The sequence below is a fragment of the Notothenia rossii genome (assembly GCF_949606895.1).
Source record: "Notothenia rossii genome assembly, chromosome: 6".
Taxonomy (NCBI): domain Eukaryota; kingdom Metazoa; phylum Chordata; class Actinopteri; order Perciformes; family Nototheniidae; genus Notothenia; species Notothenia rossii.
The window spans coordinates 74,460,163-74,484,670 of NC_136909.1; the positions used below are offsets into that span (position 1 = coordinate 74,460,163).

The following is a 24,508-nucleotide window of genomic DNA, read 5'->3' on the forward strand; positions in this document are numbered from 1 at the left end:
TACAGGAAATTCCAATACTGTTATCAACATTAAGTAAGTAATATCAAAACTAAGTACACATTTTGTTTGTATTAGGTTATTTACATATCAACATTGTAGTTCACCAGACCTAATTAAAATAGTCCAAAGACATTCCTCTGTATTGCAAAATGTTACATGTTGCAATAAAGAGAACATGGAATAGCAAGCAAAAAAAAAATGCTCAGTAAAAAATTATTAATCTCAACGTGTAGAGATACATACCCCAAAAGTAATCAAATCTAATTAATTTGTACCTATTATGGCTATTTGTTCTTACTTTTCTCTACTACATGACATCAATATTTACTTAACGGTAAAGCCAGTTGCTAGGATACCGACTCGTGATCCCGCCTCTGCTCCATGAAACATGTCCTGATTGGTCGTGATGCTCCTGCCGTAAAGGTGCAGAAGCTGCCTGGAACAACGAAGTGAAAGTAAACCAAAAACCGGATCTAAACATTTGGAGTGTTATGTGGTCCGGGAGAAGTGGCTGGAGATTATAATAAATACATAATTATGTATAGCTTCTAACACAAGGAACGGAATGCATGTGAGTTGTATCTCTTTGTTTTACTGGACCCACTACTGCTAGCTTGATCAGGTTGAATTGCGTTAGCACTACAGCTAATCTATAGCCAATCAAAGCTAAGTTAGCTAAAGGTGACTTGTTTTTTTGTTCTGTAAAATTTGTTTGCTTCGACGTTGTAAGATACTAACCAGATCCATTGTAAAGAAACCAATAATAGCCAAATAACTACTTTTAACAGTGACGGTTATGTTGAAAGCATACTGTTGTTTATGGTTGGTTAGCTAGCTAATTGTAGCAGTGTTTTCTTAGCGTTTAAACAAAATGACTGTCAGACAACTGAAGATTTAGATAAATGGTCGCAGGAATTAAGATATAAAGGTGGGACAACAACTCTCCTCATAACCTGAGAAAGTGGAGCAAACACACAAACGAACTCACCGCCTTAAGTTTTCCCTGCTGTTCGTACCAACGGTTTAAGTGTAGCTTCCGTCTGAAACCAGACTGTTTGGCTCTATGTGAGGTTCGTTTAGACCTGAAAATTGGCAGTATATAGCTATATCCTAGTTTTTGCATGCATGTCTAAAGCTTGTCAACATGAGTTATTTTCTTTCTCAAGCAGCTATTGAGATCTATAATTCGTCTTGTCTGACCTGTCGAATATGGACGAAGGGATGGATTCTCAAACAAGGTAAGGATTAGTTAAGATAAGGATCTATGTGTGTTCAAGCTTTTCATTCTAGGCTGAACACATGCTAATGCCTTGTATGATTTTCACTAAGTATGTTTTTAAGTAGGAAAATGGATATGCACCGAATGTACTTTAAATTCTTGAAAAGGGAAGTTGCATCATTTAGTATACATATTGCAAATTGAGTTTGCTAAAAAGACCCAAGACCTTGTCTCACCTTGTCTCACTTTGTTATCTATCTGTCCTGCTGAACTAGTGTGACTGCTGAAGTCCAACCAGAGGGTCCTAAGAATGATGTCCCAAACACAAACTTAACAGATGGAAAAGATGAACTCTTTTGTGGACCACAAAAGACTGACACTTCAAAAGACTGTGCACAAATGGAGAACTCACAAGATGGCGTAGCATCTCAGACTTCAATGGACTGTGGCTCAGCAAGTGGGCTTGATGAATCCACCCCTGTAGACAGCGGGTGTCACTCAACTCAATTGCACTGTTGTGATGAACAGAAATCTAAGAGGTCCACCTCACCTGGTCCTCACCCGGTTAAAACAACCTGTGTTGCTGCACACTCACCAAATCCAAAACTCACCCTCCCTCTTAGTAGTAGTCCCATGAAAGGTGTCAGTACACCAAGTGATGTTGAGATGCTGAGCCCAAATAGCCCTATCTGTAAAACCATGCTTGTCGACAGCTCTGCAGAGAAGCTTCACGATGGCAGTGCTTGTGCAGAGGACTCTAGCTCCGTGAAAGAATCGCAGCAGTGTGTCAAAGACTCTGATTCTGAATGTTCTGTCAAGGAAAACCCCAATCCGGTTTCCACTGGAACTGAGGATGCTGAGATAGCCGAGTACAGTGGCTCATCTGACATGAGCCAGGATTTAGCTGGAAGCCAGTCAGGTGATCTTTCCGAAAGGTACTACCTTTTTTATTTTTCTGATTAGTGAATCACCTTTCCTGTTGTGTCCTCGCTCTGCTGTGCTCACAATGTCCTTTACTAATTGTGTGTGGTATACTGACCTGTTCTCTTTTTGTTATTCACAGTGTGTCATTGGCATTTCCAAACATGGACAAGCAATGGATGGGGACACCCATAGATGAGCTGAACAGAATGCCCCAGTGTGCCCCCCCTCTGTCTCACCTAAAAGCAGTACCTGACCACACAGTCACAATCAGGGTGAGGAAACAGCCACTTGTATTATCTTTGTTCTTTGTTTGTGGTATGTTGTGAAGAATACTGCAGTCATACAATAAGTACATGCATGTCTGACTGGTCATTGTGTGCATTTGGTGTTTTAATAAGAGATAACAAGATAGGGAAACAAGTGAGAGTGAAACCTTCCTCCATTATCCCCTCAGGGCTCCCTGTCAGTAAAGCTCCTATCACACTGTGTCCTCCACTGCATGTCCCAAAGGAACACTGTCTCATGGCTCTGTAGCTACTTCGTGCCTTACTATCAACCTATCACTGCCACCCAAGCTAGATTCTCTCCATTACCTCTTATATCACAAGAATGCTGGCATTTCTTATTAATGTTTTAAGAAAATCACATCTCTACATTAAAATCCGGACACCTAATTGTCAGTTGTTTAGTCAGCCAGCAAAGGTACATATCATTTTAAGTAAAAACAAGTGTCAAACTTAAATTACCGTTGTTTATGCATTTAGGTTTGCATAAACAATAATGAAATAATTAACAGGGCAAAGTGACTGACCTCTTAATTTCACATCTACAATATCTATGTTCATATTCATGCATTCTATTTTAGTGATTATTAGAACTGTACATATTAGTATCATATATATCAATTGTCTTGCTTTGTTTGTGAAATGTGTATCTCATGATTGATAGCTCGACTTCTACTGCAAACTGCATCTATCTACAGGTACAAATAAAGTAACCTAAACCTTAATGCCATAAGATTGAGAAGATTTTTTGTGTTTTTATATAAACTTTTTTTATATTTTGTTTTTCTCTTACATTTTGTTTCCGTTTCAGACGGATCTCCTCAGAGAGGGAGAGGTCCCTGCTTCATACCCCAGCAAGTTCAAAGATGTGTGGGATGATGTGTCCGTGAAGATGCCCTGCTCTGAGAAGAATCTGTTTCCTATGGATGCTGAGGTATTAATGTCCATCACAGCTGTGCAGGGTTTTTAAAACATGCCAGTCAGTGTACCTACTCGATGAATGTCGTAATCAAATCAAGTGTAATTTGTTATCTCATGTAGGGTGGAGCTCGTGTTCAAAGTCGGTGGGAGCTGATCCAAACTGCCTTACATGGAGGGTTCAAGAGCTCTCTGGATGTGAGGGTAAGACAACTGTGCTGAGCTGGATGCTGTTGAGTTAGGCTGAACATACTCTGTGTCTGCACTTAAACAGGTTGATATGCTAAGTTACTTTGATCCATACTTTTGAAGTCTTCACTGAAACACCAAAGGTAAGGAAAGAGGCTAACTGCCTCTCCTTGCCACTCTATATGTTGGCAAACATCCTCCTTATGCATTTAATCCCTCATTATCTGATAAGAAGTAGAAGCGTTGGCTCCAGCAGTCACACACCTTTGTTCTGTCTCCTCCAACTCTCCATGATCACATACTATGTGTTCAATAAAGCTGAACTTTAGTCACTGCAGTGATAAGTGACTGCAGAGAGAGATATGGGTGACATAAAGACGAATAGTAGATGGAGAGTAATACAGTGAGGACACAATATCATTTCAAAACTATCTTTTTTATGTAGGCTTTGTTTTAATTGTAATTTTGTTTTAATTTGATTTAATGTTTATTGAAATAGGGACAGGCACGTGCATTTACCAAAACTATATGGAAGAAGTGCTATGTTATTATTTCAATTTCACGAGTTACATACAGATACGGATACAGAATCTATTCCATTAACAACCACATGGTGGCAGACTTTGCAACAAATGTTCACCATGTGTTAAGAGAAGCCTTGTAACCTGACAACTGCTGGTCATTACTGCCAGATAGTTTCTTCTTTGGATAACTAACTGAATAAAATATGACTAATTCACAGTTTTTCTCGTTTACAGGATGCTATATTGAGATACAACATAGCCCATGTAAAGAAATGGGACTTCACTGCGCTCAACCTTCTTTGCACAGAGGTAAGCTTTCAAAACATGACTGTTAACTGCTTTTCGGGGTCTCTTACACAAAACAATAAGTGGGAGGATTAAAAAGGTTTCCCTACAGCCTGCTGATCATAATGTATTGCCAACACATTTGTATAAAATGCATCTTTGCTGAACATGAAGCATATTGAATTAGAATACATCCTGAAGGTGTGAAAACATTTTTATAGTTGATAATTTGCTATTAAACAGGCTTTCATATGTGTCTTTTAAGAAAATTGACGTATAAATGAACACCTCTTCAGTGAAATGCAGCTCATTGTGTATCACCGCTCTGAAATGTAGCCCCTGTGAAATATTCTGGAGGTTTTGTTTAACTTAACATGATTTTAAATAAGTCTTAAAAAGGTACCTTAATGAAGAATGAAGCTAAAGACGATACTAAACTAGAGTTGCTATTGGAACGGGGGCCCTGCTCTCCTCGGTTTGGCTGCGAGCCCATCCGTGTGTTCCGTACCTGGGAGTCTCCTAGGAGCAAATACGCTTCACACAGTTAGGACAGATGAGCACAGAGCATGGCGGCAGCAGCTGTTGCAGGTGAACCTGGGGAATGTCTATTTATTTCTTTTCTTTCCACAACAATTATTTTTCTGCTAAGATAGTTAGGGACTCTAGTTACATACCTGTTGTCAGAAAAACACTTCTTCCCATGTGGGATAACAATTTCTTTCCTTATCATACAGTTATTACAACTCTTACAACAATATAGTATTTCCAAGGGAAGAATCAGTCCCAGTCCTTTTGTAGAATTTGTTTTCCCGAAATCGTGTAGACACATGATTAGTTTAACTGCACGTCTACCGGCAGTGTATTTACTTTGAAGTGAAGTGACTCAAAGTGGAGCGAGACGGAGTCAGAGCAGACCAATTTCTGAAAGAAGCCTAATTTGGAATCTGCATTTAGTAGTGTCCTTCTCTTTTGTAAGTTGTCGTGGTTTGAGCCATTAAGAACAAGGTACTTTTTTCTAATGGAGCTATATAATTGTTTCAGACTTGTTACGGTCCAGCCGGATTAATATCTGAACGTGATGTCCGTCCCTTTCTCCTTGATTACTCAGCTAAATCCAGACCATTTCAAAGTGGTCTCTTTTTCTTTCTTTTCTGCTCCCTGAAATCATTTCTGAGAGTAACGCAGAGAGCTCGGTGGATCAATAGGCAACTCAGCCTTTTTTTTATAGCTTAATCCAATTTAATTAAAAGGTCCCATTAAATCTGTAAGGATGCTCAGTAAAAGCACTCGCCCTTCCAGGAGTCTATTTCGTCAGCGGGTCTGCTCACGACTCTTGAGCACCGTATTCCCCGTATTTCATTCCTGCTCAGGCATTTAGCCAAAGAGGATGATGCTTGCAGGAGAACTACAAGTAAAGGTTTGAATATCAAAAGGGAATAGCACTCAAAAAGTAGATATGTGCTGTAATTAGCAAATGAATGAAAGGAATAGGAATACATGCCTGTGTGTACCAATACCAAATGCCTACTGGTAGCTTTCTATCATTTACATTTCTACCAGTTAATGGATGCAGGATGAGGGAGCGTTGAAAGCACCTTGCCAACACATTGAGCAGGAATGATTAACAGCTGCCATTCACACTAAATATGCATAAGTGATATATCTTTCCTACAGAGATTAATGTAGTGAAGAATCACATACACTGAATTGTTTAGCCAGTCTTTGGGCAACTCATTTGATAGCTAACAGGCAGAATCATTTTCACTGCTTCTCTGCTCATCCTTTTTTTTTTTTTTTTTAAATGTTAATTCTCTTTTCCTCTAGTTTGTGCTGAGTGTAAATCCTAACTGTTGTCCTCCTCAGCCAAGACCACCTAATTAAATCCGTTGCAACATTTTTGCAGCACTGGTGTAATTGTCACGAGGCACATTGCCCCAGAGCCGGTGATTGACACTCCGCTCAACGTGTAATAGCCATAGGGGGGAAAAAAGAGTTATCCAAATTAGGGCTTGTCTGTAAATTGTCTTAGTGTTTCTCCCCTGCCAAATGAAACTGTCACTGTGTCACTTTCTGAAAAATGTCTGATGGCTGAGCGGGAAAGAGGTCCAGGAGTGAGTACAGCTGATGTTTCAATAGTACACACACATTCAGGAGCAAGACAAAAGCACACTATCCCTCTCACTCTGTGCTTTATTATTTGTTTTGTTTCTATCTCTCTCACACAGGGATTTAACAAATGATTGAAATGTTTGTCCTGAATGCATTTAAAAACATTCTTTACCGCATCTAAATACAAACGTGAAATGAAGACGGGAAATGAAAATAACTTGTAAGGACCGGAGGGGAAGGCAGATTGTAATCGATCATTAGCCTTTGCCTTAGTAAATCATGACAGTCCTGCTTCTAGTCTGTCAAATATATTGATGTGAAAGTTGGTGTGTGCAGCTTAACTGTGTATCACCATGGAGGTCGGCTGCTGTGGGGAGGATCCAGTTTCATCCTCCCGCCACATCTCCAACCACCATCTATTAGTCCCACAGGAGCGCTTTATGATGTCTGCCAGCTCATTACTTCTGACAGCATTTAGTCAGACCGGCTCTGCAGCCATATAAATGCCCCCCGGCAGAATGAACCACCAAAGACTTCCTGTTGAAAACCAAGCCATCCTGCCACTCTGTCCACAAATGGTCATTTGCATTTGCTCCAGAAGGTCCATTTAATCAGCGCAGGCTCCCCTGCTTACCTTGATAGAATAAGGCAAGTGATTGATCACAGTGACATTCGAAGCCAATACACTCATAAGTGATTGCGTTGTAAATCTGGGTCTATGATGGAATAACTGGGTGTTTATATTAGAGGGAATTGCAGATGGATGCTGAGGTAAGCCATAGGCTGAAGTTGATGGTTTGTTGCTGATGGTAGGTTCTTCTGAAACAGTTTCTGTGTAGTGAGCGGCTCTGCAGCATTTCTATTTCTTCCTTCCCCGCTGAAGTGTTGGGATTATTGATATCTGAGGAGTGGGAGTTCACCCTATAACAACAATAAAGCTCACCGACGCTGAGTTTTCTTGTTCGAGATGAGAAAATTGAGCATCTTTCCTCAGATATTGTTTACTGGTATTGGGTTACAACCTCAGACCCGCAGTCAAACAATTATTAGATCATTTAAACCTGTCATCTAGCAGTTGGCTGTTCCTCAGGTTTTTCAGGGCCCTTTTTCACTATTTAAAAAAAAAATCATTTTTTTCTTTATTGTCTTTTCTTTATCTCTTGTTTTCTCTTTTTATGCCTGTGAAGAACTTTGTAAGCTTGTTTTTGAAAAGTGCAATATACATAGAGTTTAGTAATGTTATTCCTCAGACAATTCATAACTCTAAAATAAATGATTGCACTTATTAAACAAAAAAATTGCATGTAGGGCTTTTATATTTGTATCTGTTTCCAGTATGAGATGATCGATGAAATGAATGTTTGAAAACTGTGAAAGGATTATTTATTGTGAAACTATGTGTACAACATAATCTCTGAAGCAACCTGTATAAAATAAATGTGAAACACTGACGAAACAAAACACGCAGTATTTGGACGGGAATAACTAACAATGTAAAAATATACCATGTTTTCGTGTTTGTTGTTAGTATTACTATTATGATTGTGTGTCTCACTATGGTTATCTGTATGTTTGCTGGGGGGGAAAAGAGGCAACTGACAATTTAATAGCAAGACATTAACTGTGTAAAAAAACACAATTATGACTTAGAATTTTGTCTGGAAAAATGAGTGGCGGGTAAAGCTGGTGTGTCACTTCAGATCTAATCCGTCACTCTGACTGCTGGCTCTGAGTTACTGCCTGCCTAACTATGCCCTCAGCTCTGCAGAGATATCCCATTTAACAAAACATCTGCCTGTGTGTTTCTGTTTTTTCTCCTCCAGTGTCTGGAGCAGTCTGAGTTGGAGCACCTGTTTGAGACCACCCTGCCAGCCATGGTTGACCTTGCTCTCAGTGCTCCTGTCCTCTGCACATTGGTAAGAGTAAGAGGTGTTCATGTTAAGGGGTTTTACTGGAGGCCATATTCAGTGGGTTTACAAAATGATCAACAGTGTAAAGGGGAGAGGAGAGGCAAAGTATTACATGACGGATGTTAAACACGATCGCCTCATGATTTAAAACTGCTCGATAATGAATACCCCTTTTGGTCCACATCAAGAACTGCTTCATTAAAAAGAGAGCGCTGAGAGAGGAGAGGTCAGCCTAACTTTCAGACATCCATCTGATGTGTCATGGCTGTTCGCTTGAGAAAATCCCTCTTCTGAAATGTAAAATGTAGTCTATTTCTTTCTATCTCCCACACTAGCTCTTCGTCTACCTCCGAGCAATATGTTTTCAGATACGGGACACTCCCTCTTTTTTTCTATTCACATTAAACAAATGGTGCTGATCTATGTCACAGATATTTTAAATGTCATCCCCGTTTGTCTTCATCTTCATTCTCTGTCGTCAATTATAGCAGAGGCAAACAAATCCTAACATCTATATTTTTGTAATTCAGTTATCTACTCGGGGCCTCTGTTAAATCAAATAAACCTAATTCAGCTCCCACTCTGGGTGGGCATGTTAGGAAAATCCCTGTGGCTGTTACTGGAGACAGAGACCAGAGGCAGAATGTCAGCACTGCTCAGGTTTAACCGAAGGAGGAATTTCTTCTAGATTTCACCTCAGAATCATCTGGAGCGGTTGGATAATGAAGCTTTCTGACTCTCCGCTTTGTATAGCAGTATTAAGCGTCAAGGCTAATGTTTATGTGTGTGTTATTAGAGCCTGTATTGATCTGCTAACTGGGCAGCCTTGGGAGGCTCTTTAGCCCTAATCAGTGAAGATGGATTGGCCCCGTGTGTCTGACTGAACGAACCTCGGGGAGGGCAAGAAAACCAGGACCTTAATTACTACCACCCATTTACCTAATGGAACTCTCCTTGTCTCCTCTGCTTGCTAGATTGCTAAACTAATTATCCAGCCCCATTAGCCATCAGACCCGCAGTAGTGCAACCACGTAACCTTGTGTGTTTCTTATGTGTTTCTTATGCATCCCTCCTTGTCCTAACGTTTCCCATTATGATCTCAGGTTTGTTCTCTGTTTCACTTTTTCTCTCTCTCTTTTACCTCCTAGCCAATTCCCTTGCTGAAGTCCGGGACAAGCCACTCCCTGACTCTGTCTCAGGAGCAAATAGCCTGTCTGCTTGCCAACGCTTTCTTCTGCACATTCCCCCGACGCAACTCCCGCAAGTCGGAGTACTGCAATTATCCTGAGATCAACTTTTACAGGTAAATGCACACCAACCCAGGCAAAAAGAGAATGAAGGGACAGCAACTCACAAGGGTAATTTAGCGAGCTGCAGTCGTCCCATGAGCCTTTGCAGACTCTGGGTAATTCATTACTCTAAACAGAAGACTGAATAGATCTGAGACTCAGATATTGATCCTAAAAGTTGCCTTATTGGTCTGTATGCTTCAACAAGAAGGGTGCAATGTTGTTGGACACGAACACGATTGGAGTCATTAGTATAATTATGCGTTTATTTGATTAACAGGTTCAGGATCTCTCGATATGTTTACAACAGTGTTTTTACCAATAAGTTGGCGTCAAATATATTGAAAATTAGTATTATTTTTGAGTTAATTACAATAATCTTTTACAAACTGGTAGAATTTCAATTAATTAGCACACTCCTACCATTCACAGGAAACTGATTTCCATAAGGGGGCACTACTGCCTTGAAAACATTTTGATTAGATTAATTCCATTGCTTAGGTTAAACTTATTCTGTGTCCATTAAGTTCACATATCCTAACATCAATGTTTCTTTCAAAACAGTGATTCATTACAAGATGAACTGATTGGATCTGGCCATTAAACGCAGTTAAAGCTTACAATATCTAAAAAAAATGTTGTCAAAGAGCACACAGGATTTTTTCTTTATGTTCCTGATTGTAAGATTACGTTGTGTGCTGTAACTGCCCGTCACTTCAGGCCTTGAAGGTGGATCGTGGGCAGAAGCCCTTTGAGCTCCACCTTGCTGTTGTGTGTTTTTGTTTGGGTGGGAGGTCCAGAGTAGGAGTGTTAAATTGGTGTTCTCTGTTTCTTCCTACTTGGAACCAGTGGTCTGTTTGGAAAAGCCTGGGATGGCTAATTGAAACAAATTGTATTGATGTACTTTTATTTGAAAGGGCACACCTGCCTATCTGTCTCTGGATTCTCATAATTTGGAGGAGTCACATCATTTGCAACAGAGGGAGGTGATGCATGAGTGGTGTCAGGCCCAAACTGTAGAGTACACAACCTCTGCCTTAACTGTTGTAGCGTGTGCAGGCGGCAGCAGAGGGTGTGGCAATATTACCCCCAGGCAGTTTGTTATCTCAGTTTTCACAGTCTTTAAGTCTTAACTCTGTCTTAGCTTGTTCTCTGTCGAGGAACCACTTCATTTATGTTTATGTCTTATTTTGCAGCTCAAGACACTTGATATGAGCAGCATATGATGGTAACAAAGTTGATAGGAACGAGATGGTGTTGCCATCTCTAGTAAAATAAGTTCTGGTCTGTTGGTCAACTCAGTTTCCCTGTATTTCTTAACTCATTAGTTGCATAAGTGCATTAGTGTAATGGGAAATGGACTGTACTTTATCAGGTCTTTTCGACCCCTCAAAGCGCTTTACATACTACGAGTCATTCACCCATTCACACCTCATTCATGCAGAGCAGTACCACTTGCTCTATGGAAGCTAACATTCATACACATTCACACACCACTGGCCATGCAATCAGGAACAACTTGAGAAAGTATCTTGCCCAAGGATGCATCGACATTTTGACTGCATGGGCTGGGAATCGAACCCTCAACCTTCTGGTTGAAAGACGACCGTACTCCCAGCCGCACTCGATGTGTAATCACTTCATGTTTTTATGTTTGACATACTACAGATGTCAGTCTTTTCAATACCTTATTATGATGGTACTTATACTCTTTGAAACATAACAAAATCGTATCATTTTAATATTCCCTGCAATCTGCATTGGTCCTAACTGATATCCAGAGTCTAATTAGCCATCTGCTCTCCCATGGGTTTCGGGCTGCTTTATTTTATGAAGGGATGGTCAGATTGATTATGTGGGATTGGTTCCACGTTCCCCCCTTAAACCCCCTCTTTTTTTATCTGAACCTTAATCCTACTTTCACAATCAGTCATCTGTATGGGAGCATGATGTCTGCCTCCACATCAACCGTAGTGGCAGGCTAAGTGAAGAGGCATCTGTAATAATGTAAGCATTGATTCCTGATGTGGGGCTGGCTGCTTCAGAGCCATGCCAGCACATGGGTGCCTTCACTATCAGCATTTCTGCCGACTGTGAAATACAGGAAAGGGCAAGAGGGGAAAAAGTCGTGGTGTTTCTGAGAAGATGAGAAAAGACAAGACAACCACTGCAGTCTAAAACGGGCTCTGGATCGTTAATGGCCCTCCCTTTCCCCCCCCTGTAATTGAGGGAGTGTCCGTCACTTTGCTTATCGGCAACAGTAGCGCTCTGTCTTGGACAAGCAGAGCAGCAAGCAATCTGCTGATTGCTGTTTTGGCACAACTGTCAAGGTTTGTCCTCCGTTAAGTGATGGATAGATTTGAGTTAGAGGAAAGAGGGCGGGCTTATCTATTTAGCTTATGTTTTCCTCTGTATGAGAAGAAAATCACATGAGCCTGTTGAACAGTTTAGCCAAGAATGAAAGCTTGTTTTTAAGAAATAAATCCTTTGCTTTTGATTCTGACCACTAGATGGCCTACCCCATTTGCTAGAAAAACCCTTATGGTAATGGTCGAACTGTCAGAAATGTTGTCTCCTGGTGTACTTTATGACACTGGAAATATATGACTGAATCCTTTGTAGTTAGATGCCTTTCTCTCTTATAGAGAGATGCGATTTTTGGTTATTCTAGAGATTTCACTCTCATCCACCTTCCACCACAGTTTCTCTTACACTATCTCATAGGCTTGTAGCCAAATTGAGACTGACGGAAATGGGGTGGGGGGGGGGGGACTTTGCAGAGCTGTATAAGGAAATAGAAGGAAACACAGCAGTGCAGTGATTGTCTAGTAAATGTCATGTTTTCCCTCATCTTCCTTTTAGTATATTACTTTTTCAGTTTATTTGACCCCTCTGTTTTCCTTTCTTAACGGATCTGGGCAGAAGGGGGAGGGAAAGATGAATGCTGAACTGTGATTAGTCATCAGCTTAGGTCCCTTTTTTAATGGACGGAGAGCACCAGTATGGGGTGGTTTTAAGCTGTGCTCTCTCTCTCCCTCTCTCTCTCTCTCTCTTTTCCCCTTCCTCTGTCCACCCTCGTTTTATGGTAACTAAAGAACTGAAACATGGCCTCAGGCAGTGCCATTGTGTAAAGGATGGAGGTAGATGGGAGAGACATCGTGCCAGTTTAAAAGCTTGACCTCACTTATGACATGTTGTGCATTGAGCTAGAGATAATGACTGAGAGAAACATCCATGTCTCATCTACTCAAACACATTACATCTTTATTTTACATGATCAAGTCAGAGTTGTTATTTGAGATGTACAAAAGTCAGTATCCTTCTCAAAATCCCATTTGCTTTCTTTTTCAGGTTATTTGAAGGTTCTTCACCAAGAAAAATAGAAAAATTAAAAACTCTGTTGTGTTACTTCAGGAGAGTAACGGAGACAAGTAAGCAACAATGATGTCTTTTTGTTCTTTACTGCTCTCCAAGTTTTTCAATTGATGAAAATGTTTGGATGAACATTGTCTTTCTTTTTCTCAAGAGCCCAAGGGTCTTGTCACATTCAAAAGACAAGCACTGAACACTCCTCCAAACTGGGAGAGGTATTACTCTTTATTCCACTCACAATCCATATTAAAGGAGATTTGTTTTTACAAATGAATGCCATATTTTGTTTTTGTTTTTCATATACAGTGACACTTTATTTTAATTGTAACAAAAATGTAAAAATGCCCACATATCTTTTAGTACATACACTCTTTGCTGAATCATGTTATGGCTTCAACCCTTTAACATTTGGAAATGTATTTTGTGTTATTGAAGTTTGTTCTCCTCTTTTTTGTCAAGTTCCCAGACTCAACTGAAGCGCCTTCATATCACTTGTGAGGGGACGATTGAGGATGATGGATACGGGATGCTGCAGGTAGGAATATTTTTTTTTCCATTTTGAAATAATTCCCTTTTCTAACACCAGACTCTGTCAAAAGAGTTGGCTGACTTGATGCCTGTTTTTATACTTGTTTGGTCAAACCACAGACATGACTCTGACTCTCACCATGCCTTATGTTAAGCTTTCAAAAGTCAGAGACTGCTTGTCTGAATAGATGTCAACCGCCAGCAGGAAATCAAAATCGGTTGTATGATTTCTGTGCATATCCAGGAAGGTTATTGTTTATATTTCTGCATTGATTCACACCGTCTCCCCAGTGTTTCAGGAGGGCTGGTGCATTTTTTCCTCGAGCTGACAGCTGATGTATACACATGAGTAACCCAGAGAGGAAAGGGTGGAGGAGAAGACCCTGGGGTGGGGGATGAGGGAGAAAGAGGCGCAGGGAGGGAAAGATGGCGAGAGTAAGCCTTCTCACGGGGGCGACCCGGTGGGCCAGGAGTCCTGCAGTTGGATTGATGGCTACCAACGCCCTGGCTGTGGGTTGAGTTTTGATAGGGCAGAGTGGGCTGTCATTCTGTCAGGAGGTGAGATTGAAGGGTGAGGGGGGTGAGGTTAGGGGTGAACCAGTGGAGGAGGTGAGGACTTTAGACAACATACACACACGCACACACAAACACACTCACTGTCACACAGATTGACGTAGCTATGGGCCAGTGAGCAGAACCCTCACCCCTGACAGGCTTTTTGAATTGCAGTGTTGTGTTTGAATGGACTGTCCTCTTATCCATGGCACAAAAACAGAGAGTGGTCCTACATGGCAAAAAGCTCCAGTATCGCATCACAATATCTTTGGTTAAAATGGCCAAAACTCCATTTGGGAGAACTTTGTATTCATACACATCTTATATCAAGGGATAGAAAAGTCTTAGTGGTAACAAAGGCCAGATTTGATTTAAAACTGTTTCGACATTGCCTAGTTCTTTAAAACCAGGGATGTTGTTATTGTTTCGATGGTGGAAGAAAATATCTGTGCTGCATATCTTTTTTTCTTTAGGCTTTGCGGGGAAAATTAGAAACATGTGTTTCATTTGAGTACAGATAGTTTAGTCATTATGCAAATTGCTTTTGGAAATGCAATCGTGCCAGTGCTGAGTTCAAGGATCTAAAAATCAAATAACATATTCATTCGTTAATATTTTTTCCCCATAAACCCTTCACATAAGCAACTATTTATTAGAATAACTGTTTATACATTACCTCAGATATATTGTGGCATTTGGGTTCCGTATGTTCAACTTTTGACAGACACATACACTGATTAGAATATATCTGCAATGAGTTTAAATCACATTATACACATTTTAACGGTGAGTTAATGACTTACTTTACAAAAACCTGTAAGGGTGTTTCCTTTCTCCCTGTGATATAGTCATACATGTATCCCATATCCCTGCTCAACATTCAATGTAGATTTGTATAGATATTTGAACGATCTCATGTACGTTGTTTTGCTACGATTTCCTGATTTGATTATTTACAAGCAGGAAGCAGAGCAACGATCCACAGACATGTATCTGTGTTAAATGTCCACAGTGGGTGACGGATAATAAGGAGCCTCTAATAAAGTGATTTGCTCAAATCACGGAAGTGACAGTAGCTAAACCTCAGTTCTTCTCAACTGCATTGAAAAGACAGGACAATATGTTAATGATTTGTTTGGTTGTGAATTGAACTGAGGAATTGGCCATTTCTTCCGTTCATTTTCTAATTATATGATTTCATTAGGTGGACTTTGCAAACAGGCTTGTAGGTGGTGGAGTGACCGGACATGGACTGGTCCAGGAAGAGATCAGGTTCCTCATCAACCCTGAACTCATTGTCTCCCGCCTTTTCACAGAAGCTTTGGAGTTCAATGAATGCCTCATTATCACAGGTACGCAGTCACACACAAGCATAATATTCAACCCTCAGTTCCTTATTTACAGCCTGTATAAGACTCTTGACTTTACTGTATGCTTATTTGATTTGACTCAATCTGTTTGTGGTTTCCCTGTCTTCACCTTATCTGTTGGTTGAAGAATGTGATAAACCGAAATGTATTGTCAACCAAAGTAGAGGTGTGGCTGCAGATTAACAGAGATGTCGCGTGTCAGCATAAAAATAAGTGGTGGGTTAAGAGTCAGCACCTCCTTCCAGTCTGAGGCTGTTATACCAGATCATGCAGGGAACTTCCCCCATTGGGATGGAAGCTAGTAGCTACCCAAAGTAAAGCACTGAAAGAGTTTAGATGGAGCATCAGTGAGAGCGTCTGCAGTGTTTTAGGCTTTACACTAAACTGATTCAGTGAAAAGGGAGCTGAATGTAATGAGTAATCAAAGGTCCAACCCCGACCCTATTTTGATCTCTTGGCCGTTTGTGAGCAAAATAATGTATAATGTAATGTGTCCTTATACAGAGAATAGATATAGGACAGGTTCTGTATAGGTTTTTAATACTTTCTGTGCCAAGGATGTGTGCCATATCGGCCAAGGTATTCTTTTTGCTGCTTTTCACACCCAATTAGCATCGTGTGTGTGTGTAGTTATTTATAGAAAACAAATGTGTTTTGTTCAGAGAGCACGACCTAGCGCTAGTAATGAATAAGGGTTAGCGTCCATACATACTGTACAAATACTTTTTCTAATCACAAGCAGGAAGTAAACAATCTATACAGAACCAATAAGCCCAGATGTATTGTGCTACAACACAAATAACTCTGAATGAGGTGTACGTTTTGTTTTCTTTCTTTCTACCGAGTTGAAATGGAAAATCCATTGCATTGATTCACTTGGGACTCCCCAGTTATCCTTCATTTCTCTTCAGCAGAATTGCTCTATTTTTCAACTTCCAACTCACTCTGCTTGGGTCAACCTTTAAGAGTTGCACCCTCTCTCTCACTCTCTCTCCTCCTCCTCTTCTGATCATCCTACCTTCTTTCCTGGCTCTCAGATGTACCTCGCCCACCTCTGGTCAGAGTAAGGGCAAGCAAGGATTAAAATCACAGAGGCACGGATTTATTACTGGTACCCCTTATGCACTCAGTGACCAATAACTAAAATATAAACATATACAAGTCGATTCAATGAAATACTTTGTTGATTTAAATGTACCTCCATTGTGTTTGCAGTGTCATCGTAGAGCATGAAGACGTTTCATCTCATTGCCTACTCACCATTACGAAAGAGATCATAAATATGATCTTATCATATTTGTTTTTATTGCCACTTTATCTGGCTTTGCAAATAAATATGAAACAATCACTTGTCCTGCTTTGGTGCCTGTATTTCGCGAGGACATTAAAAGGAGCCTTCAGATTTGCCATTGGTGACACAAGAGGCATCATGAGCCGGTTTGAGGAATCCATCCGTTTGACATGAGGCCATGATTTATAACTCGGCGAAGCCTGCAGAAACTCAAACAAAAATGGCTGTGTGTTGCTTGTAGGTTGGAAGAGCAGAGTGGTAGAGAAACAGAAGAGAGCCAATGTGGCGTTATTGGTCGTCTCTTTCGTATGGCGCCATGTTGTCTTCTTTGAAACTCCCATCTCTTCCAAGTCACCTTCAGTGGATAGTCCGTCCCCCTCCCTGCCAGACATCATTCTGCCTCCCTCCCTCTTTCCCTCCTCCTCCTCCTCCTCCTCCTCACCACTTAACTTTATTACATTTGGACAGAAAGGAATTTATTGCCCAACTAAGGTCATCGCTCCACTAATGGAATGGGCCAGTTACACCACAGATTCATTGAAACCTTGCAGAATATTCCTTGCACGCATTAAGTGTTTGCTCTTAAAGTCTAGGCTCCATTTCTGGACTCTTTATATCTGTCTTTCTTCTTCTTCTTCTTCTTCTTCTTCTCCTTTCTCCTCTCCTTTTGAGTTAATCATATTTCTTTGTCTTAAGAGGTGTCTGAACATGGGTCTTCCTGTGCTTTTGGGTCTTGTGCGTCAGATCGGTTTGCGTACATAGGCGTTTTCGAATGGGATGGTAGAGGGACACAATGTAATCAGGTGATGGAGGCCTGAATGCCAGGAGGCTTTAATGGGCGGTTGCCAGGATAGATATGATGAAGGTGAAGGAGGAAGAGGAGGACAGCTCTGTTGATTGTGAAAGTGATACGGGCAGCCTGTTGTTTGACGATAGGAGTCGCTAGCGTTGTAGAAAGTACTTCATTTGACTGGAGACATTTTCTTTTGGTTCGCTCAGCCAAAGCTTTACCGAGACACATCATTCTTTTTTGCCCAATTGCACTGTCATTGTAGGGTTATGCCCTGGCTCAAAGTAGAAGCCATTAGCTTAAGTCATACTTTGTAAAGGCGCAAAAAAAAAAAATCGTCCTTCAGGCTTTGACTTCAAGTTTTGGCAGATGGTGCATGCTCGAAATGAAATGAAGCCATTTATGCGAAGGTAAAAGCAACGTTTAATTACTGCTTCTTCAAGAGATACTTCTAAAGAACGACATTGAGAATTCCTTTTAAAATAGTTTTGATCATTTCTTCAAGTAGCATACAAAACTCTGCTAGTACATACAGTTGAACCTCTTAGGGTATATCAAGCACGTGTTTAACACCTGCTCTCCACTGAAGTGCAGTGAAGTTACATCATATCTAATGCATAATGTATGGAGCTTTTATAGGCTTAAGTTTGAGAACTGAGCACAGCTGTATTTGTAATGATGAAATCTTTCGTTCTCTAACGCTGAAGCACATATCAGTAGACATGATAAAAGGCTATCTTCCTCATAAGAGATGCGTTGTCAGTTCATGAATGATTAGGAGGTTTTTTTTTATATTTTACAAGCATTTTGAGATTGATGCCAAGGTTAGTTTCTTCTGTTCTAACCACTTCTTCCTATTATGGCTGAAAGCTTTTCATTTCAAAACTCAAAGCGGATTACTTTTGAAATCAATGTTTTTTTTTTATTTATGACAATCCAATACAAGCTGGTACTGTGTACTCACATGGGGAGCATAGAGAGCCCTAATTGTGATTTAAGAATTAAGTCGCTGAAACAGATTTAGCTCTACTGTGTGCTCTGACTGCTAAATAGTGAATAGTCTAAACTAAATAGTGTTTAATTTTCTTGATTTTCTTTCCTGTTCTGCAGGCACTGAACAGTACAGTGAATATTCTGGCTATGCTGAGAGTTACAGATGGAAGGCCAACCACATGGATGAGACTGCCAGGTATTTATTCCTAACACAATACTGTTAATATTTTAAATAATCTTTAATATAGTCATAAATGTTTCGATGACTGATGGGAGGACGTTCTCAAGTCATTATCAATCAAATCTGTAATTGCTTTTATTCTATTTTAAGGGATGACTGGCAGAGACGATGTACAGAGATTGTGGCCATTGATGCTCTGAAATTCAGACACTTCCTGGAGCAGTTTCTTCCCGACAAGATGACCAGAGAACTCAACAAGGTACGAGAGGGACTGATGTCCTTGTCTGGAAAGTGATTAGATTATATGGGAATCTAGTTGGTAACAAACAATATTTAACGTTCCTCAACCATAAATGTCTTTGTGAAAGGACACATAAAGCTATGAAATACAATTTAAACTCTGCATACTTTTGTACTACTTTTGTATCTTGGAAAAATATATTGTTGTCAGTATGTGACAGATGGGATAGACCTGAACCTTTCGGTATTTTTCACAATAATAATATATATTTCAGTGTTTCCCCTAGGTTTACTGCTTTGGGGGGGTGCTGCCTAAGCGGGTGGGGGGTGGCGGCATTTGGATATATATTTTTTCAAATCCTCTGGAGCAGAGAGAGGAGCTTTGGATTATTGTTATTGATTAATGCCTCAGTGTTTCTTAGGGTCAAAAACACTAAACTCACAACTTAAAATGAAAGTGTTTAGTTTATTTAAAAAAAGAGCACATGTTCAATGTGAAAAGTGACAGTAGATATAGATTAGTTGCAATTTGGTGCTATATATATTAAAAAACAAAAAGAATTAATAAAAAAAGAATTATAATTCTTTCTTTTTTTTAAACACCTAGAATTTCAGGGGGGGCGCGGGGCTCCGTTGGCGGGGCGCAGCGCCCCTCCAAGACAATTAGGGAAACACTGTATGTGTTGCTTGTAGTTCAAGTTGATGCATACACCTAAACAGGGTTACTTTTGCTTTTGGTAGCCTACAAGATATCCTAGTAAAACATTCTAAAAGTCTCTGTTATAATACAATATTCACTGTATAAAATTCATCTTCTTTCATTCCTCTTACTCCCTGTGCTTTTATCCCAGGCGTACTGTGGATTCTTCAGAAACAACGGCAAGCACCTCTCTGCAGTGGCCACAGGAAACTGGGGTTGTGGAGCTTTTGGTGGAGACACCCGGCTCAAAGGTATCGTTGGCAAAACTACAAACATGGATTCAAATAGGGCAAATGTAATTATTGTGTGTATAGCAAGAAGTGTGAAGGATTCAAAACATGTTCATATATGAAAGCTGAAATTGTACTTATGTTATAGGTCAGCAGATACATAAGATTGCTTATATTAAACAATAGTTAAATAGGTCAGACAGGGTCAACCATTCATCTTTAGTCTTTGTTCCAGCCATTGAAGCTCCTGCTGAAGGACAACCAGCAGTCCTGCTTATGGACACTGTGACACAGATGTTGGTCTCTCCCAAACTCCTCTGGTCAATTAGTAGCTCTCCCAGGGTGACACTCAGCCGTCCCTTCCCTCCCTTTATTGATCAGCTGACAGATATTTATGTTTTCCATTAAAAGGGCAATTGATTAGAGGAAAGGGACACCATAAATCCAGGCTGATGCAGGTCTCTGTGGGTTTACACAACATGACTCTTCATATGAAGGGGCCCCCTTACTGTCCCCTCCAGTGCGCCACACTGCAGAAACTCCGCAGTTGGGTTCCTGGTCAATATCCTAACATAATTCAATAACTGTAATGTTGTTCATCCATGAAGACTGCTGTCCTCAAAGCCACATCTCCACATAGATATCCTGCAATTTGTATGCAAATGTTATTGGAGCCACATGGGTATGTTTGTGTACATTCTTTAATGAACAGATCCACTGGACTTGAAAAAGTCCCAAAGGATAATATTAGCTTCTGGGGACTCCCGCCCATTACCCCTGAAATTAGCATAGCGGGTCATTTTAGCGATAACTGTATTTTACATTATAGTCCCGCTGCTGACTTGAGATGTGGTAGTTAAATAAGACGAGCTGTTACAATATGTTCTAAAGATTAGGGACCGTTTGCAAAGGATGTATGTGCTGCGTATTTACATCTGGAATCAATATCCATTCTGTTAAATATTTCAACGGCTTAAGACCTCATTTGCAAGGGCTAAAAGATTGAGTGCCGTTGATGAGGCTATGCTAACAGTGGTGGATTATTTACTCTTCTGATACAAATTGCTCCCGTCACTCGTGTTCTTTGTTGCCCGAAGCTGCACCTCATCCAGCTTATTGACCAATTACTTAGTTTCCTCAGCTATTTTACAGCATTCAATTACACATTTATGATTTGTGTTGTGAAAAGGAAGGATACTAATGATGCTAAAACGGTATATTATTGTTGCCTGGACTCCCTTTTAGCATTCTCCTTCTCACTTTTTCAGCGCTGATCCAGTTGATGGCTGCGGCAGAGGCTGGGAGAGACATGGCTTACTTCACATTCGGAGACGCTCAGCTAATGAGAGATGTTCACGCAATACACTCTTTCCTCACCGAGAGACAAGTCAACGTTGGTAAGACTCGCACACAAAACACCATTTTTTTTTTTAGACTCCCGTCCGCCCTTCTTCTGTTGAGCTCTTACACTAAATTGTATAATTAAAAAGAATGGAGGCTCCTGAGGCCCGTACAGCACACGGAGATTGTCCTTGCTGCCGTCATTACAGGGACAGTACGCATAAATAACAGAACCCAGTCCATCTCAATGTTAAGTTATTCCACCTTATGGGCCATTTCCTTTTTCTTCTATAGCCTATCCATTCACCCTCAGCTGCAGAGTGGATTACTGCCTGAGCTGACCCCAGCCTCTCCCCTCCCCCTCTTTTCATTTTTCTTCTGCTGACATTTATTGAAGCCTTTCAGAGAAATTCCCCTCAAGCCATCCATTTCCTAAAGTGGGGCTACAGAGAAAGAGCTCACGGCCCGGTGTGCGTGTGTACGTGCGTGTGATTTATAAATGAGCCTGAACAAGCTTTCATTTTTCTTCGTTTTTTCTTTCTTTCCGTTGCATTTTCTGTCCCTCTCGTTTGCTCGTTGACACTCAAAGAACTTTCACTTAAACCTTGTTTTTATCTCCCTCTATATTCCTCCTCTTGACCCCTGCACCCTCCCCTATGTCTCTCTCTATCTCCCCCTCTCATCACCTCTCTCCTTTACCCTTCCAGGGAGGCTGCACAAGCTTTTGAACCAGTACTCCAGTTTGGTGTGCAAGAATTGCCGAACGCCTCGACCCGACGTCACTCTCTACAGTTTCATCTACGAAAAAGTATCTTCCCCCATGGCCGCCGATGCCCAGGACTCCACAAAGGATTCTGGGATGTCCCCTGTACCATCGGACACTCAATAACACGGACAGAGGACACTTATCCTCCCTCCCCCTGTCTCTACGTGTAAAAGAGACTCCAGGTTCAAATACCTCAAAATGCTCTTCTAACAATCACTTCTTCTCTCACACACACTCCCTTTAAGTTTTTGTGATCCCAACACACAAACTATCAAATCACTATTTTGCCTTTCTTGTTGCTGGTATTTTAGGAGCTGCGTAGTATGTCGCCAAATGTGGGAAAATGTTTCAGAGACGTATAGCAATAGTAAATCCTGGTTGCTGTTAGGCCTTTCTTTAGTCTAAATATGATGTGGATTATTCTTTTGGTTTTACACTAATTACAAATATGGCCAAATACTCATCATGTGCATGGTAATGAACACATTTCATTATTAAGAATCCATACCATGATGATCTTCCCTAGTTATCTTGTCATATTGTTTTTTGCTACTTTGCTCTTCTCCATTTATCATACCTAGGCAGTGGTGAGATTCCTGAATGCAGAGATATGATGCCATACTGTGTAGTCTATGCATGGGTAACATTTATTTATCAAATACACTGCTCTTTTAATATCCCATAGGATGTTTACATACACTTATTCTCCTTATTTTAACATTAATCTAAACTGTCAATAAAATGTCATTTGCATGAGATTAACCTCAGATAAAACATATATTTAATTTATGGTCATTTTTCATTTTCAGACCTTAAGTTCTATTCTGAACTTAATCAAATATATTCAGTGTTAGCTACTGTATAAACAAATAAAGTTGGGAGTGGAAACAATTGCACGCAAAATGTTATTTTTGTTAATGATTTTACTCAACATTTACTTTTGGGATATTGATGTGTTTTTCTGATTTACTGTATTTTCTGATTGACAGTATGGATTCTATTTAATTATGGGTTCATACATCAAATTAAAGACTGTAAATGTACTTTACTTTTGAGTTTTTAGGCTGTACGCTTTACTATAATTTCTTAAAGTATGTAGTTTAAATGGTATTCTTCTGCTCACATTAATATAATTGACTGCCCTAAAAGGAAAACTAGCAAAATAATTTTAGCACAGGCTGTTTATTGGTTGAATACTGTAACCTCTGTTAACAAACATGTTCATGTGAACCATGTTCAGTATGTAGATTTACATCAAGGTAATGTTATATAGATCATCTAGAAATAATTAATTCAGACTCATTAGAAAGAAAAATGTCCTTTGTCATGTCTTTGTGACCGTGCCTTGGCGCCCCAGTTTGTCACGCACTATCATGAAATCATACATTATTTAATCATTTGAAATGTGATGGATTTTTGTGATATCACGTGTACCAAGGGCTTTCAGACTAATTGAATTCTGCCTCCAAACATGCTTTATTGGATGAATTAGGGTTCTAAATAACCCCATGACGTGGACTCTCATAAATGGTGTGTAGGCTTGGTTGGGTAACTGGATTATCCATTATCTGCTCCTCCTGCATTTTGTACTGAGCCCCGCACGGCCCAGATGAGCTGTGTCTCGTAACAAAGTCAACTTGGTTTGGCAGACCTGACTGTTGATGGCTGCCGTTAGCCTGGGTTACCTTGACATGAATTTATTTACGTTTCTGGTGCAAGATTAGAGAGATTACTTGTTTTATTTCCCCCAAAAAATATGTATTGATTTCAAATGCAGAGAAGCTGGTCCAGTTTTGTCCAATACCATGATGTAATTATTATCAAACAGGATGTAATTTAACACAGAGCACCTAATGTTACCCAGCAGCACAGGTCCTTTTATTGGTGAACACTATTAATAAAACACCAGAAGGCAACTGGTCTTCACTCCATCTTTGTCAGGCGGCAAAGTCCCCACAACAAAATGGCATTTCAGTTGATAATTGCTTGACCCTTCATTCTACAGGTCAGCCAAAGAGCAGCAGAAAATACAAATGCAAAATAATGGGAAATGAGGAACTGTCTTTCAGGGAAGGCTGAGCATGTTAGTGCGTTGTTCTAGACTTATGCATTTTTGAAGTAGATGAACACATTTGTTTTCATTTTTTGTCTGAGCCTATTATATAGTATTATATAACATTGGATATGTTAATGGTTTAATTGGACATTTTGGTATTGAACCGCCAAAGATTAGCTGTTTGAAAGCTGCACATGGAGGTTTTTGATTTATGTGATCATCTGATATTTAGATTTACACTGTTCTGTTTGGTAGATCCTCCTGCAACTCATGCCCACTCCATTTTCCCCTTTTCAATCCTATGTTTGTCGTGATTGATAACACTGTTACTTCAGTGCCAGCAAGTATGAAGGATGAAAATCTCGGTGTGGAGGATAGAGGGAGGCTGGGCCAATTATCTTATTGTTTAACCCACTCAAGGTAGAAGCCCATCAATCTGAAACC

At 40.2% G+C, this 24,508-nt stretch overlaps 1 protein-coding gene across 2 annotated transcripts; it reads left to right on the forward strand.

Annotated features, from left to right (window-relative positions):
- The first annotated feature begins 424 nt into the window (after positions 1-424).
- Positions 425-22,899, forward strand: parga (poly (ADP-ribose) glycohydrolase a). Of its 2 annotated transcripts, none has more exons than XM_079686086.1 (18): positions 425-571; positions 1,167-1,238; positions 1,495-2,154; positions 2,283-2,415; positions 3,239-3,361; positions 3,469-3,549; positions 4,293-4,367; positions 8,276-8,368; positions 9,511-9,665; positions 13,003-13,082; positions 13,178-13,238; positions 13,483-13,558; positions 15,311-15,458; positions 18,668-18,746; positions 18,882-18,990; positions 19,823-19,922; positions 21,170-21,298; positions 21,950-22,899. In XM_079686086.1, exons 2-18 carry the CDS (start codon positions 1,210-1,212, stop codon positions 22,129-22,131), a joined length of 2,313 nt encoding a protein of 770 aa, XP_079542212.1. In that variant the 5' UTR covers positions 425-571; positions 1,167-1,209; the 3' UTR covers positions 22,132-22,899. The 2 variants fall into 2 exon arrangements, with proteins under 2 accessions (XP_079542212.1, XP_079542211.1); XM_079686085.1 differs by having other exon boundaries at positions 1,170-1,238.
- Positions 22,900-24,508: the final 1,609 nt, after the last annotated feature.